The sequence below is a fragment of the Antedon bifida genome, chromosome 3, assembly GCF_963402885.1.
Source record: "Antedon bifida chromosome 3, ecAntBifi1.1, whole genome shotgun sequence".
Classification (NCBI taxonomy): domain Eukaryota; kingdom Metazoa; phylum Echinodermata; class Crinoidea; order Comatulida; family Antedonidae; genus Antedon; species Antedon bifida.
In genome coordinates, this window is record NC_136228.1 from 30,103,807 (window position 1) to 30,122,261 (window position 18,455).

An 18,455-nucleotide genomic window follows, 5' to 3' on the forward strand; every position below is an offset into this window, starting at 1 on the left:
GTGGTCTATTGTTTTCTTTGCAAATTAAAATGAAACGAAACAGTTATCACATATTCCAACCGAATGAAAATAAATAGGCCAATTCAGATATTAAATAGGCCTAATCCATTCTTTTGCAAAGCTGTGTTTTATTGTTTATACAATTAAGTCATTCGCTATATAGAATTGGGCATATGTTACTTCATGGCTTACGTGTGACAGCTGGGCCTAAATTATATAGGAACCATTGTATCAAAAGTACTTAACGGAAAGATTAAAGATGGGTTATAATAGACTTTCCCTACAGGATATCCTATAGCCTAGGCATAGATTGTCACAAAGTAAGATATGAGAAAAACAACATCTCAAATCCTACTCAGGTCTCCGTAATAAATGATAGAATCAAACCCAGTCTTTTCTAAAAACATATGGATTTTCCAGGACACTGATAAAAAGTTGAACTGTTCAAACATACGGAGGACTATTAAATTTACACATTATTATATTATAATAATAATACAGTAATTAACATAAAATAAACATTACAATAAACATGGTTCTATCATGGAGCTTATAGTTCTATTGTTGCCATATGAATGGGAGCCATACATTAATTATCCGAATTATGATTGTTTTAAAATATATTTTGGCAAATTGCCAAGGATAACCATAAGTGTATTCATTCATCCTTCTTTGTTCTGGGACAGTCACAAACATATACACAAGATGCTCTAAGGGAAGCCCTTCAACAGTCGGACCCAGCATATATTTGGATGCTAGAGAAGACTGCCTCTTGGATGCGACTGGCATCAGTGGGAGGAACGAAACTGTACTGCACTGTACAAGTCTTTGCGAGTAAATATATATAAATTAAGGAACTAGTACCACGATAACAATTGAGCAATAACATGAAATCCCCAGTGGTCTAATGCTTAGGACATCTGCATATCAAGCAGAAGGCTCCGGGTTCGAATATCGGTTGGGGCGACTTTTTCTTATTCTCACAGATTTCCTCATCTTTGTTGTTTCAAATTAATTAATTAAATTTCAGTATATCACCGTGAGGTTTAGAAGTTATTCATATTCTGTTATTCTTATGAATAAATTCCTTGAATAAGGAAAGAAGACATACATTTAGAGTTGCATTTTTGGATTGGTAATGTAGTGGTTAGTATTTTGAAATCCTTTATGGATTAATTTTCAAATTCTACGTAGATAAATACCCGATAGGACTACGTTCAAATAATAATAAAAGACGCAGAAATCGTTTTTTTTCTCAATTGAATATATTACCAAATCAATAACTTACACCGCCATGTGACTTATATTAATATTATATAACATTACGTAATGCTGTTAATAACATTACATCATAGTGCGCTAATAATCGTTCGTGCTTATCCGCACCTTATACGTGCACGTTATAAATATGGATCAGACACCATGACCTTTGAACTACCTGTTTCGAGTTGGCAAGCATTTAATGATTACAAAAATAACTTTTATTATATACCAATAATGGTTGTCAATGTCACTTTGAACAAAATAGTTCCCTAGGTGACTTTGACATTTAGGCCTATTGTATAATTTGCTGCTAAAGTTGTTTACACTTTTTAGGTAATACATCCTAAATTACCTCCTAATCCTCATTTTGAACCGTTTAAATCTCGTAAAAATTACATAAACAAGCAAACTTATTCAATCAGCGTGCTTATTTTAGAATGATTTTTTTTTGTACATCAATTTTAAATTTATAATTACAGTGTTTCAAAATAAACACCTTTTTTAAATCTGATTAAATGGAAACCTGGTAAACACTATTTCAAAATATGAAATAGAGCTGAAGGTAGTACAGTAGTTTACAGTCTTATTGGTTGTTTTAATATAATAAAAGTGTATCTTATTTACAATTAAACATGATCTTAAACCAAATGTATACGTTTCTTTGATATATACAATTAAATTAGTTCTATAAACGGAAAATACATCCACCAGTGTCAGCCTAGCTGTTAGTAAAAATATAAACTTGTTAAAAATGTACAGTATAAAAAAAACCATTTCCCATGCATGTAACAATTATGCGCCATTAGTTACCAGATATGAAACAGGCAGAAATATTTTAAAAAGTTCCCCACAAGGTCCCGCACATTAAGGTGGTGAAGTTTTTTAACTGTACTCGACGATAAACAAATTAACAGAATAAGATTTTAGTGGTGGTTTTAAATGGAAGAGTAGGCAAGGTTATAATAAAACGAAGATTTTACAAAAAAAATATTTTAAAATTTTTCAGCTATTAATATTTAAAATGAATATTAATTATTATGATGCTAATAATTAATTAATTGATTATTGCTGTTTATATGGGAAACGTGTCCAAATTATGTTACTGCAGTAACTAATGTACATTTTTTTTTATTGCAACAACATAAACTGTCTGTATGTTTACCCCAAAAATATTGTTAAATAATTGAATAAACAGGTGAAGAGTGAAAATGTATTTACTGCAGTAACTGCAGCAGAATCATTTTGACATGGTTCCTTAATGTTATTTCTACTATACATACATAATGTAGCAATCAAATTAAAAAGAAAACAAAAATTTAATTATTAAATCATAATAGACCTAACAAAACAAAACAATGATGATCTACATAATTAAACAATGTTATTCACAAATAAAAATGAATGAATAAAAAAACAAATTTCAGATGACCTCAAATTAATATTTTGTTAATGACATCTGCAATATTTTCTGCCTTTAAAAAAAAACACAGACATACACCGTAAATATTTAAGGAGTATTATAGGCTTTGAACCAATGACCTAAGCACAACATTGTACCAAGCTATAGTGTCATATCTGTACCATGGAGAAATTTTACTTCTCTGTAGTATACCCTGTATCAACTATTTAATTAATTTCACCATAAAAAGGAAACACAATCTTTGAAATAGTAACCATATTTGTGGATTGGATGTGCGCAACATGTACTAGAATTTACCAAAGTACTTTACGGATTTAAACTCACCACAAAATTCTGGTCACAAAATTTGTATTTAATTGGTGGGAAAACTATATTATTAATTAATTAAACGTCATAAATTAAAATAAATAAACAATTTAATTTAAAAAATAAAACAATAGGCCTAGAGGTTAGTTTACATAAGTAAGATAAAATATTAGTTTTAAAACAATAGTTAAAAAAAGTTCCAACATCTTATAATTGTGGTTATACATAAAATACATTATATGAATAAAAAGAGTAAAATTAATTGTGTAAAGCTGTCTACACCATCAAACTTTATGTGACAAAAAAAATGTGATTTGCCCATATATAGACATGATATTAATATCATACCACTACTATATTTAGGCATATCACTATTATATTTGGGCACATCACTACTATATTTGGGCACAAGTTTGATAGTGTAGACTTAATACTATTAAAATGTTTTTTTCTATACATAAGTTTCCTACCTCCATAAAAATAGAACTGATTCAGTCAAGGTTGTTGCTTTAGAATTTGTTAACCGTTTGCATATATTACTAAAAAAAAGTTTTTACTCATTGAGTAATTTAAATATATTAAATGTTATCAAATGCATACACACACACTTTTATTGATTATCAATTACTGATTTTATATTACTTTATTTATGCATGCATATTTTAGTGTAGATATATATTAATTAGCATAATAATTACATCATTAAAACATATGGAATAATAATAATTCAAAGAAAAATAAATTGGGGAGGTGTTAGAGCTAATTCAGATAATAATGACATCACACCACCTTGTGTGGCAAGCTGTATCATTTCAATCTCTTAAACACAAAAGCAATGAATATCAAATTAAATTTTTTTCAATGTACTTTAAAAATCAATAAACTATTAACTTAGCACCAACAACATATTGTTAAGGCATCCACATGTGAAATTGGCATACAATTATTATAAAAATCCTCAATTCTATGTTTATTTAGTACATTTTCTATTTAAGTTCTTCAGAAAAATAAACAGCATCTGCATGTAAGTCAAGGTAAACTTTATTATGTGTATATTATTTGGTTGAGTTATATTTTAAAGTGATCTGCTATGGAACATGGTACAGTAGAACCCTTACTTTGGGACACCACCTCTATTAAGGGGACACACAAAACATGTATGTGTAATTTGGGATACCCTATTAAGGGGACACCCCTATTAAGGGGACACTTTGTTGGGTCTCGAAGGTGTACCTTTAAAGAGGTTCTACTGTCTATTAGTAGATACTGAGTGAGAGGAAACATGTATGTGTAATTTGGGATACCCTATTAAGGGGACACCCCTATTATAGGGACACTTTGTTGGGTCTCGAATGTGTACCTTTAAAGAGGTTCTACTGTCTATTAGTAGATACTGAGTGAGAGGAAACATGTATGTGTAATTTGGGACACCCTATTAAGGGGGCACCCCTATTAAGGGGACACCCCTATTAAGGGGGCACCCCTATTGCGGGGACACTTTGTTGGGTCTCGAAGGTGTACCTTTAAAGAGGTTCTACTGTCTATTAGTAGATACTGAGTGAGAGGAAACATGTATGTGTAATTTGGGACACCCTATTAAGGGGGCACCCCTATTAAGGGGACACCGCTATTAAGGGGGCACCCCTATTGCGGGGACACTTTGTTGGGTCTCGAAGGTGTACCTTTAAAGACGTTTTACTGTATACTAGTAGATACCGAGTGAGAGGAAACAGGTATGTGTAATAATGTTGTCTACAATTACATATATATAAAATAAATAAAACAACAACAATTTTTCAGTCAGCTTTGTTAAGTTAAATAAGTTGTTTACGTTTTTATGCAAAAATTAACCAAGTACCAATATTCTGCATTAATTACCTAGCACAATATAAAGATGGCGTCATTAGCTCAGTGTGACATCAAAACTCCTCTAAAATGATTCTAGAAGAAATACTTACTCCATGAGAACACAGAATTATACCATCAGTGAGTAAGAATCTTGTTTAATGACTTCCGCATTAATTACCATACAAGATAAAGACAGCATAATTAGCTCAGTGTGAATCAGTTCTCCATGAGCAAGAAAATAAAACAACATTTCCTTCGATCTGGTTAATTGAAGCACATAAATTAATGTAGTCTGTGTGGAGTGGGAGTCACCTTTTGTGAGACACACCTCGCTTATAACTTTACAAAGCAGATTCCATTGCTGTGTACACTATCCATAGCAGACCAGTTGATGATGTTTACCTGGCTCCATCATAAGATCACCCAGTACTCAAAAACAAAACTTAAATGATCAAGCTGGGGGTCATCGAGTATGTTATTCCTTCTATGGCAGAGTTAGTACAGTGTTCTTTACATATAATGATCACGCTGGGGTTCAACCATTATGTCATTCCTTCTGTGGCAGAGTTAGTACAGTGTTTCCTTACATAAATGATTAACCTGGGAGTCAACCATTATGTCATTCCTTCTGTGGCAGAGTTAGTACAGTGTTTCCTTACATAAATGATTAACCTGGGGGTCAACCATTATGTCATTCCTTCTGTGGCAGAGTTAGTTCAGTGTTCTTTTCATCATCTACTGCTCGACGTGTGATGTTTTACGAATGCAATTGCGGCAAGTTCTTTACAAAATTCCTCCAGAACAATCACTGCTTCCAGTAAGTCTATGTGAGGCAAACTTCAAAATAGAAAATAAAAATCTTATTAGTAACAAATGAATTCCTGCTACCAACGTTTTGAGTTTGATACATACGCAAGACAGTAATAAAAATAATACAGTAGAACCTGTCCATTGGGAGACAACTAAAAGGGTCACTTTCTGGAAATTAATTACTTGGATAATACCCACACAAAATGAAAATAATCTGGAAAAGACATCTCAGTTTTTGTTAAATTAGTGGTATTTCTTCATTATGATCCATGCATGACCATTTATACATTTATCATGCACTCATTCCTTAAGCTCTGTTTACACTATCAAACTAAAGTGTGATGTGCCCAAATATGGCAGTGATATACCCGAATATGGTAGTGGTATGACATCATCATGTCTATATATGGGCACATCACATTTTTTGTCACATAAAGTTTGTAAGTGTAGACAGAGCTTTATACAATTACTCATACAAGAATTGCAACAAAGAAAGCTATACATAACAAAAACAAAACACAATGTAAAGATCATAATTAAACATTCTGTAATTTTAACTGAACATTTAAAGCTATATTATTTATATAGAAAAATGTTAGGTCAAAGTAAATATTTTGTTAATAAATCTATATGAAATAAATGATTGTAGTAATGTACTAAAATTGCCAAAATTGATTAAAAAATTAAACATAACTTATTCTTTACAAAACCAAAATATCCACATTTCATAACAAATAAATTGAATAAAGTTAAATAAAAGATAAATATTGTTACATATTTTTTACATGTATATCCAACCAAATAAATAGGTTTAATCATCTATTTTTATTTTATTCAGGTTTATATATAGTAAAAATAAGGCTGAAATTGTTGTTTTACAAACAAATATATTTATATTGTTTGTGGAATGATGGAAACAAATTCCATTAAACAACTTTAAATGTTTTCTCGGCAAAACACAAGAAATTAAAATATTTTTAATGTGACACAATCCATACATGCAGCATATTTCATGATAAACATAAACTGGCTGAAACAAAAAAAACTTTTTAAAATAATAATAAAAATGTTATGTTAGTATATAATATAAATGCTGTAAATTATAGATGGCGCTGTTTGGGTTAGCAACAAGAACTGACGACTCGGCTAGAATTTAAAAGAGGTCATTAGGTTCACTGCTCTATGATTTAAATAAGTAGTTAATAATAAATGGCTGTCAATTATAGATGGCGCTGTTTGGGTTAGCAACAAGAACTGAAAACTTCGCTAGAATTTAAAAGGTCATTAGATTCATTGCTCTATGATTAAAATGATAATTAGTTAATACTAAACGGCTGTCAATTCTAGAGGGCGCTGTTCGTGTTAGCTTTATAAGAAAAACTGGGATTATATATTTGTATTAGGTTTATTTCTAAAGTTAGTTAATTTCAGACAAGTTAATAGTGATGCAGTCAGTGGGATTTCAATTTTTGAATTCTAATGATATTAATATTCCTTATGACTATCATTTTTAACTGTTTCTTTATTAATATACCACACATATAATGATATCAATCTGAAAATGTGTGTGGAGGAGGTTTGACTATAACCTTTAAGGCATAGTTACTAGTTAAAATAATTATGGACTGTTTACATAGATTTTAGATTCCAAGTATTACAAATTTACTTAAGTTTCTCACTACTTCTACTGTTTATCCACAATAATTTGTTTCAAGACAAAGTTAAGAATTTGTTGTTGGACACAGTGCAACTTGAATTTAGATTCGTAAAGAGAAGCATTGAAACATTTTTTACATCTATAGACGCTTGAGAACTGACCACATCACATATTTCAAAATAGAAGGATTTTCAAAGACTAGCTGTTTGATAATTAAGTATTAATATAAATAATGTTATGACATATTAAACATTTGGTATAAGTGTATATGTAGCATCACGTCAGTTCATGCTTGTTGCATGCATCAATAAACTTACTTCATGATTGGATTATCCTCAATCTTGTGTCTGTAAAAATTGGTTGTCAAAAACAAATAGCATTCAACTTAATTCGTTCAGATATATTCAGGGTTTGGTGGAGTCCCATAGTGTGAACTAAGTCTTACGAAAATTTATGTGCAGAATATTGTATGTAACCCAAGCTATATATTACTAATGTCGATTGTAGGATCTTTTTTCTCTGTACACATTCTAGGCCCATTATTTAAAACCACACTTGCTTCAACCTTAGCCAAGTCTGTGTCAAGTGACACTACGGATATCTCAAAATTGTTTGATTTTATTTTATTTCTAATGAGTCTCTGGTTGTAAAGTATAGTAAGAGTACAGGAATCTTTTCTGAAGGGTACACATCATTAGGGAATGCGCTCAGAACCTACAGCTTAACATTTCATCTGAAAGGGTAGCTGCACAATTTGTATGTATTTAGCCTCACCAATTAAAATATTATGAAAGTAAAAGTGATTGATCAGAGATCAAAGGTGAGCTTATTACCATTCAGATAACAGAACATTGTAAATCGCACATTTTGCCTACTGTGCTTTTGTTAATGTGGACATTACTGACATAACACATGAAGATTTACAAGAGGTTTGAACATTAAACATTTAAATTATGTTTGTATAAGTAGTCATAGTACAAAAATAGTGTTGGAAAGTTATAAAACATTTAATATGGATAGTGGATGTGTGCACACAAACTTTAGCACTGTTTTGTGATAGCTTGCGCAACTACATCAAATTCATAGATACAACAACTGTCCCAACGCTGATTAAGTCAGTGATATTTCTGAGCATGTGCATATTCCGGTTATGCTTCATTGCTTCCAGAGTACTGTGTAATTAAAAGGCCATTAATCCACCAATGTGCTTTACTTTACAAATTACAAAAAAGCAATTTTACAAAGCTACTATTCCACGCTATACTACTATTCAACACTACAGTATAGTATCACAAACCTTTCATCGTCTTCTACCATTCCCATGAGCTGTTTCCTAACAATAATCATTTGGCTCTGGAAGTCAGATAATACCCTCATTCGTGCCTTCAGATCCATAACCACCTATAACAATTGAAAATAAAGTGAATTAAATTTCAATAGACTCACCGCAACTGTGCAATTCATTGTTATAATGGTTGAGTGGTATGATGACGAAATATCATTTTTAAATGGAGCTGTAGCTTGGTGGTTAACATGCTTGCCTTCCAATCCTAAGGTCCAGGGTTCAATCCTGACCTAGTTTCAAGGTTGTAACTCACAACTCTTACAACTCCACTCCCTAAGCCTCAAATGAGACTTAGTTTATAAGCACGATAATAATAATTATAAAATAGTTTATCGATCCTGTAATTGGCGAGTTACTCGCTGTTGAATGCGTATGAAATAATAAAAAAAAAGCTTGTCTAAAATAACATTTCAATCCGTCTCATGATTTCAAAGTCTATCCACCTTCTGTTTATGTGTGGGACTATATCCACATCCATATTTTGTTTAACTCAATAAAAAAATTAAGAATACCCTGTTTAATACTGTAAATAATGTTCGGCAACCAGGTGCAACTGGCAAATAAGGATCTAATAGTAACTCATGAATATGCGGATGAGGCAGGTGGGCAATCTTGGCAATTACAAGTGTCATCTGCAGATTCACCTCGTATGGCTGGGAAGAAAAAAAGTAAAAGATTTTGGAAAATGAACAAGATTTTAAGCTATTTAATGGAAGGATTTATCAGATAAGGAAATGATTAATTGTAGTATACATCATTAAAAATGTGTTTCTTGCTTTATAATACACCTGTTTTTATCCTTGCCATTTGCTATTTTCTATTAATTCTATGGTAAAAGTTATGGTTCTATTTAATAGTTCTATTACATGGCAGCTTTCAACTCAGAAATATTTCCTCCCGTTCAACTCATTTCATTATTAAGTTTTTCTTGCTTTATAATACATCTGTGTGTATCCTTGCTATTTGTATCACATGCTGTTCAATATTAATTCTATGGTAAAAGTTGTATATTGGCTCTATTTAATGGTTCTATTTAATGGCAGCTTTCAACCCATAGACATTTTTCCTCGCATTCAACTCATTAACATTCATTATTACGTGTTCTTGCTTTATAATACACCTGTGTGTATCCTTGCAATTTGATTGGCTATTTTTGTATCACACGCCATTCAATATTAATTCTATGGTAAAAGTTGTATTCTGGTTCTATTTATTGGTTCTATTGCATGCCAGCTTTCAACTCATAAACATTCATTATTATAATAGAAGTAGACTAACCTGATCCAGCATCCGTGAGACTTTGTCTAATAACACTTTCATAAAGTAACCTTCATAGAATGCACCGCTGTTCTTGCACCTTTCCAGTGGAACTGGATGGCTAGGCCAATCCCATGATAAACACTGTACTAGACAATTCTTATACTGAAAAAATAAATAAATATTTGATAAAATATGTCCGTTTTGTTTTACGTGTGGGAAATTCATTTTCATCTTTGTCTGTAAGACGGGATAACTTACTTTCTTTAATTTGTTTTTAAGTTCTGGTTGGGTTTCTAGACTGCAGCACAGTTCATGACGGTATTTTTTATAAGTACCCGACACAATGATCGCCTGTGCCACGTTTAGTGATCTGAGAGTCGTTGGTTCAAGTCCCACCCAAGATTTATTTGCAAATTTGTTTGTTCGGTGTTCTAGTACAATTATGTCTCTTTATACTTACATGTTTATGAGCGTCCCTTAAATACATATCATACCCAACATCACCAGTAATATATGAAGATTTAGCAACATCGGGTAAAAGACTAAGAAAACTAAAAAAAAATAAATATTTTTTTATATCTGATGTATATCAAAATGTATAACTGATATATTATTATTTTTATTGTAAATGGCACATCTCAAGGGTATTTGATGTGTTAAGCTCTGTCTTCACTATCAAACTACTTTGACAAAAAAAGTGTAATGTGCCCAAATATGGTAGTGATATGCTTAAATATGGTAGTGCCATGACATCATCATGTCCATATATGGCACATCACATTTTGTTGTCACATAAAGTTTGATAGTGTAGACAGAGCTTTATGTGTGTGCTTGCAATCGCACACATCAAATAAAAAGGTAAGGCCTGTTAAATCATTTTACTGCAACTAAATGATAGTATAAAAAACATCCACTTTTTATCACATGGTTTTCTAACATTACAATTAAAGATTACACAATCTTGACCTACCAATTTACAACTCTATGAATACCCTGAGCTTCATCCACCAACTCCCCATTTGGCGACACATCAGAATCATTGATTGAACTAGCTGGACTACCAGGTACACTTAGCGGACTACCGGGAACACTGCCCTCTTGTGATGGACCATCACCGCCAGCTTCCACACCAGGCTCTATCCCACTGTCACTTGGAGATCCTTCATGGGATGCAAGTGAGGGGGATGGTCTATCATAGTACGCTCTTGTTTTTAGGTTACGTAGGACTAGATTTCGAAATATATGATGATGAGGTTTTTGTAGTAGGACTTCAAATACTCTTAAAGACATTATACTAATCTGAAAATAATAATAGAATGATTTAAGAGTGAGTGAGTGGTACCGTAATACATGGCCATAATATCAGCAAGGGTTCGAGGCTCACTGGTGGTAGAATGAGTCTTCTCGGATAGGACTATAAACCGTAGGTCCAGTGTACACATCTGGTTCATGTGCACTTAGAACCTAGAACATCTTTCGAGACGATTAGAGGTTTACCCCGGTGTACTAGTTCACACACAGCCACTGTCACAAAATCATCATAATACTATACACTGGGCCCTCTTCTGTGAGAACAATCTTTAACTGAAGAGGCTACCCAGTATAAAAAATAAATAATAATAAAAAATAATAATAATTAAGTTTTAGGAATGAATATTTTAAATGCTAAACTAATATTTTTCATCCAACAGCTCAAAATTACCAATCATTACCTCGTCACTTAGATGGTCACACCTTTCTATTAGCCTATGCCGTAGCTTGTGTGTATTATCGCCAGGCTTTTCCTCCCCTGTTCCATCGCCTAGTATAAAGTAGACCATTTGAGATAGTAACTCGGGGGATGTTGTCATTTTGAGTAATTTTGTTAGGTGTGCTGTACTAGTAAGAATACCGGCTTCTGACCTGAAATCAAAAGGTAAATATATTTGGCTTATTTTCTGTTTTTATATACAGTAAAGAACCCCTATTAGGAAGACACTTTCTTAAAAATAAAGTGTCCTTTAAAAGGGACATACCCTGAATAAGGGTTGGTTCTGAGTTGATTGAAACCGTAAAACCTAGCATAACATCGGCAAGAGTTCGAGCCTCACTCACTCCATGGTTCTGGTGCTAGAACAAATCTTCTTGGATAAGGTCTATAAACCGTAGGTCCAGTGTACACATCTGGCTCATGTACACTTTAAAGAATATAATACATCTTTTAATACGAGTAGGGGGTTACTGTATATACACAGCCACTGTCACACACAGACACTTTTCATAATTCATCATGAGGGCCCCTTGTTTGTCAACATAGCTGTTTATGGTCACCTTTATAAATACATAAGGTCATATCATGACATCAATAACATGTTCTGATAATCCATCCAAGTGTCGAATTTCAAAAGAAGCTCTGTCTAATCATATGTATTTAATCTAAAAGTAAATTACTTTTAGTACTTGACCAATAAAATTAAAATTGATACTAACGATTGTAAAAGTAAAGGTTCTAGCACTGGTATAAAGAACCATTCATTGATTTTCCTTGCGATTGTTCTACTGATCATGGGATGAGATTCATTTACCATCTGATCGCAATAATCATACCACGACAGCAAAGAGATGAGTTGTCTTTTACCGTGAAACATACTGGTGTCTTCTCCATCATTACACGTATCCAACCTGAAAATGTGGAAAAAGTTATTCAAGAAAATGTTCTTCAAACTCATAGATATTGAGCAAATGAATAAGAAATAAATTTACAAATATAAGAACGCTATTCCATTTTTGAGAGTGCATATATGAACCAAAAAGTGTTGGATAATTTCCTCCAGCCGAGTTTTAATTTATATAGGTACCCAATTCAATATACTGCATCTATATATATATTATATTATACACATTATGGTGCGCTTTTTTAGTTATACAGTAATGAGACACTCCTCCTTCGGGACATACCTATTCAGGGGACACTGATATACATGCCACACTCCTACTCAGTGGACATTCATAGGGAATATCCTATTTAGAGGATTTAAGGGGAGAGTTTCACATGAAACAAACATGAGGATTTATGCACTCTAACACTACGGCCACATTATTAAGGAGAGATTTTGTTGTGACACGAAGTTGTCCCTTTAATATGGGTTTTACTGTCTTAATTTGAAGAACCTACCCCCATTTTGCCTCTACACTTTCCACATCTACAGGGTCCATACACAACGGTAGTGCTGTGTACAAACTGCATAACCTCTCAGCCATCACTGTACAAAACATAGGATGTTCTGATATACACTGTGCTGCATGCTTCTCAGGTATACTGGATATAAGCAGTAGCCCTTCGCATGCTTTCACTGCTATTTTGCTGTCCTAAAATTTGGACAAGAATAAGGTAGTGTTTAGATGTATAATTACTACCGTATGCCAATGTAAAGGCCAATTTGGACAGCTAGAAGAGATCATTTGAAACAGATAGTAGAGGCAGCTGGTAGTGCTCAAGGAAATCATTGGGCTTATCCATGAGAAAATGCTTACAGTCTTGTTGCTCTTACAAAAATGCATAGATACTGTAAATATATCTATACACTGACTTGGTATTTCCATCATAAACGGTAATAAAAATATAAAATCTATGTTATTCCTTACACACATCGCAGAGTGGACTGTTTCTGCTGAAGATACTGTAGATACAGATTCCACAGGTTATGTGGTTTTCTATTTAATGTTTGTCTGTGTAAATTGGCCTTTATACAGTACAAATATTCTGGATATTTTAATAGTAATAATGATTTTCTTTGGATTAAAATAACTTACTGGGCTTTGAAGAAGTGCAAGAAGGGAGTCTATTAAATTAAATTCCATTGGCAGATGTGAGGGCGATCTTCTTCTTGTATCATTTGTTGACGGACTTTTACTTGGAAGATCTCCCTGAAAAAGATTATAAAGATGTTGAAATTTGTAGTAGAGCTGTGACTTGGTGGTTAACATGCTTGCCTTCCAAACCCAAGGTCCAGGGTTCAATCCTGACCTAGTGCAGGGTTGTAACTCACACTCACAACTCTTTCAACTCCACTCTCTAAGCCTCAAATGAGACTTAGTTTATAAGAATTCATTCATTCATATCTTTCTTTATTCTGGAAAACTCATTCAATACATAAGTACTGGTCTCCCATGAGGTCCAGATTTGTGACTTAACTACAAAATTAAAGCAAAACACTGCATATACAAATGTAACAAAAAAAAGAGAAGAATATTACTTTAAATACTAAAATTGCTCTTAAATTATAAAATAGTTTATCCATCCTGTAATTGGCGAGTTACTCGCTGTTGGATGCATATCAAATAATAATAATAATATATATAATAATTTATACACATAAAAATAAAACACCATAGAAATTATTATAAATTTAGTATTGAATTACGAAAGGAAATTAATAGCAACGTTAAAGCAAGCAACAAACAAAAAACAATAACAGCTGTCACTGTATATTATTTCTCTAGTAACAATACAAATTACATAACAAATACTATAAACTCTTTAAATATTAGTTGAAAAACAGTATATACAATAATAATAATGCACAAGTCTAGCTAGCTTTGTAGAACTCTTGTATGGGGTATACACCTACAGAATATTAGGTATATTTTCTAATCAGGATGGGCAAATTTACAATATTATTAACACACATAAAGTTGCATGCAATAGCTTTTTGAACATTTAACTTTCTAAAGCTCACTAAAAAAACATCACATTTGGTTTTATTTGAAGATTCTAAAATTAAATCTCTGAAACTGATGATGGTATAAAAATTTGTCCTTGGTCCAAAACATAACAAAAAAACAACAAAAACATAACATTATTAAATGAAATATTCTTACTGTTGTTGTGGTACTATCAGGTTTTGGTTTTTTATCCTTCAATGTAGCAGTTGGTTAAACATATGTTAAAATGTTATGCAATAGTAATAACATTAAATGAAAATGTATTAGGTCTGAGGTTAGGTTAGAACTGAGGAATACAGATTGAGAAAGAAGCACTGTGGCATAGACATGTCTCAACCTTCTCGCAAGCTGGTCTGGTTGCTTAACATTACGCCATAACGCATAATAAAAATAGACTACACTAAAGCTCTGCCTACACTATCAAACTTTATATGACAAAAAAATGTGAAGTGCCCATATATGGACATGATAATGTCATATCACTACCATATTTTGGCATATCACGGTCATATTTGGGCATATCACTACCATTGGGCACATCACACTTTTTTGTCAAACTAGTTTGACAGTGTAGACAGAGCTTTAGTTCTTATGTATAATCCCACTCTCACAACCAATTTCATGTTTAAAAGAGAGTGGTCAAATCAATAGGGTATTCAATTTTTTCCTGCATGGCACTTCAATTCAGAGTCTATCTACAGTTTTATTGGTTCAACTTACCTCAATAAAGAAATTAACTAGATAAGGATCTTGTCTGATCTTAGCACACACTATGCACAGGAATTGGATCTCTTCCAGTTCTGTTGGCCCAGCTCTGATTTCCCCACATACTTTTATTAACCTCTGATAAATAACAAGAAAAATGTAATAGATCAATTCAATATGTGTAGTAAATTGTATATAAATACATCAAATTGCACAAACGCTATAGGCCAATGCTAAAATATGATTAATATGCCATGTTTCAATATGATATCCATTTCAACATAATATAAATCAATAATAATATACTTACACTAACTGGTTTGTAGACATTAATATGAGGAAGTAAAGGTTGTTTAATCTTTCCTATCAGCTTGGTGAAAAAATTTAAAACAATTTGCTTCATACCAGGTGGACACTGAAAAAAAATATTATTATTAATTATTATAATTATTTTTTGGTAATTTCTATTCAAGATTTGGATAGTGAAAAAATATAATAATGTAGAATTCCTTGCATTTGTCATTACATGCTATTTTAAAGAGAAGAAAAACAGGGGTTAAGTTTAATTGAGACTAGGAAGTACAGTACAGTTATTTTCTTGTGTAAAGCTCTGTCTACACTATCAAACTAGTTTGACAAAAAGTGTGATGTGTCCAAATAGGGTAGTGATATGCCCAAATATGGTAGTGATATGACATCATCATGTCCATATATGGGCACATCACATTTTTTTGTCACATAATGTTTGATAGTGTAGACAGAGCTTTATATATAAAAATGAACATAGTACCCAGATTAAAAACTAATCTAGAGTGTGGTTTTAGTTGTCAACTATATGATCAAAAGCATCCGTCTCTCTATGGAATGCGTTGCCTATTGAAATCCGTCAGGCTACTTCCACCAGTGTCTTCAAATCTCTCCTCAAAACCCACCTTTTTAATTTGAAATTTGTTTAAATTTGTTTGTCTTGATAAAGCGCATTGAGGCTTTCAGCATAATGCGCTATATCAAGTACCAGTTATTATTATTATTATTATTAAAATGGAAGGAAAACCATTCTTATTTACAGATTGCTAAAAATAATATCTTACATCTGCTTTTCCCAATGAGTGTAGAGTTTCCAATGTTTTATGTTGTAATAAGTATTCCATGCATGGACCGGAGAGGTTGTCTTCCATTTCGGATTCCTCTGTGACCAAGATTGCCAACATCTGATCAAGATGATTTGGGATATTGCTCTCCTGAACTGGCTTCTTATCATCTATAAGTTAATTGTACAAGATACTTTTAAATTTGTTGCAAGTAAAAAAAAAATATATACTGCATTAAACAAATTATACAATTTTACTGAGCAAATATGTTACTTACTGTATGCAAATATGTTACTTTAATTTAACAATTATGTAGATATTTCAATATATAATGTTATGGTTAAGTATGTAAGTTTTGGGTACAGTAGTTGAAATCAAATGTTTCCTTTTACTTGGAAGTTTTCATTGGTGGGTCCAATATTTTGAAATTGAGGGAGGGGGAAGGAGAAAGATGGCTTAAATAGATGTTGTCATACAGTATACAGTGCTTAGAGGTTTCACAACATTAGGAGCTTTATAAATCCAGGATATTATTAATTGTTATAATATTATTATATGTGTTAATTATTTCATGAAAGTTTAAAAAGATGTGAAATTTCATAGTTGTTTACAAGTTCCTGAATTTGATTGTCCTTGAGTTGTAGGTTCTGTCATGTGACAGTTGTGGGTTCAATTCTATTTATAGAACAATTTAACTGAATAAAAAGCCAAACCTTTATTATTGATAAAATAATGTGTCACTGCTTTCCAATGAAAGATAAAATCTTCTTGAAGGGACTGAGATGGTGCAAGCTGAAAGAAAACAAAAGACTATTATCTGCAGAATCACCACCAAAATAATATGTAAAAGAAAGTAAACAAAAACATGTTTGTTGCTAATTAATCCGCAATACAAAGGAAAGAAAAGAAATTGTAAACAGGTATTTTGGATACTAAGGAGTTTTAGCCAACCAAAAACACTTTCAATATTGCTATTAGTAACCACACTATGAATTAATATAATATCATACTATTTACCATTTCATACGATACAATTTTCAAAATTGTTAATTTAAATAAATAAATACTCTCTAACACAATACTACAATTTATTTAAAGTTGTATTTAGCCTAGATATTTAATATAAATTAAATTTATTATCGAATATATACCTCCAAAAAGAATTATTTATGTTAAAAATTAAATAAACCAATAATATAAAATAGGCCTACCTAGCCTAGAGGCCTAATTAATTAATAATATTATCACTATAAATATAGGCTTCATAGGTTTTTTACAGAATTTATTGGAATAATAATTTTTTTTTTAGGCCTATTAAATTCATTGACATTAATAAACAATTTACAACATTTAAATAAACGCGAACGATATTTGCGATAAACATTATAACTCGGACGCCTGGGACCAGGTGGCTTTATGTTATTCTCTAGGAATAACTAGAAAGTCTGGTATTCTAGGCCTAGATTTCCCATGACAGCCGCTTGCCTTGTTCTATGTCAGGTGGCGCGGTGGAGCAGCCCCAGTCGCCAGTAGTCTGGCCTAGTAGGCTAGCCTACGTACGACGACACGATTAACAACGCAATGACATTTCTTACCGCCTCAACTGCACTGTGTAAGGCTGCTGCAAATTTATTGAACATCTTGCCTTTCTTCAGTCTAGAGGCTAACTCTCCTTTATTCATCGACGTAAATTTTCATTAAAATCAGTGGTTAAAACAATCAAAAATAAATTATTTCTTCCCTAAACCTTCCTAAACATAACTTCCGTAGACAACATGGCAGCCCTTACTGAGCATGCGTAATCGGTTAGTGTGTTTTCACAACAAACTATTTGTTTTCGTTAACTTGCGTTAATTATTGTCGTATTCGTGGGACTTTACCGTTGTGAGTATAGTTTTTCCGTTAAGTACTACTTAACGGAGTATTTTGAGCATTGAGATTGTTTGCGTTGGTAACGTTTTCTGTATAGCAATTTCCTTGCTTAAGAAGGTATTACAAAATATGAAAATACACAAAAACACACAATTTAGAGTCAGTAATAAAAAT

The 18,455-nt window shown here is 32.2% G+C and overlaps 1 protein-coding gene across 4 annotated transcripts; it reads right to left on the bottom strand.

The window, feature by feature from the left end:
* Nucleotides 1–1,243: 1,243 nt before the first annotated feature.
* Nucleotides 1,244–18,178, bottom strand: LOC144836964 (FHF complex subunit HOOK interacting protein 2A-like). Of its 4 annotated transcripts, none has more exons than XR_013611425.1 (17): nt 18,005–18,178; nt 17,123–17,201; nt 16,410–16,579; nt 15,629–15,733; nt 15,334–15,456; nt 13,702–13,815; nt 13,064–13,257; nt 12,379–12,570; nt 11,622–11,811; nt 10,880–11,208; nt 10,370–10,460; nt 9,928–10,071; nt 9,162–9,302; nt 8,602–8,705; nt 7,622–7,651; nt 4,486–5,674; nt 1,244–4,325 (listed from the first exon to the last, which is right to left on the bottom strand). XR_013611425.1 is itself a non-coding variant. In XM_078691917.1 (16 exons), the coding sequence occupies exons 1-16, from the start codon at nt 18,089–18,091 to the stop codon at nt 5,569–5,571; spliced, it is 2,199 nt and encodes a 732-aa protein (XP_078548043.1). In that variant the 5' UTR covers nt 18,092–18,178; the 3' UTR covers nt 1,244–5,568. The 4 variants fall into 4 exon arrangements, 2 of the variants coding, with proteins under 2 accessions (XP_078548043.1, XP_078548045.1); XR_013611424.1 differs by having other exon boundaries at nt 1,244–3,278; nt 3,341–5,674; XM_078691917.1 differs by having other exon boundaries at nt 1,244–5,674.
* Between the last annotated feature and the right edge of the window lie 277 nt (nt 18,179–18,455).

Bases quoted from the DNA above. Each gene is read 5' to 3' on its own strand.
- LOC144836964 (XM_078691917.1), bottom strand. From the start codon at position 18,091: ATGAATAAAGGAGAGTTAGCCTCTAGACTGAAGAAAGGCAAGATGTTC. The intron at 13,258-13,701 runs GTAAGTTATTTT...TCCAAATTTTAG, and splicing joins TTGCACTTCTTCAAAGCCCA to GACAGCAAAATAGCAGTGAA. The intron at 5,675-7,621 runs GTAAGTTTATTG...TCTATTTTGAAG, and splicing joins GAGGATAATCCAATCATGAA to TTTGCCTCACATAGACTTAC.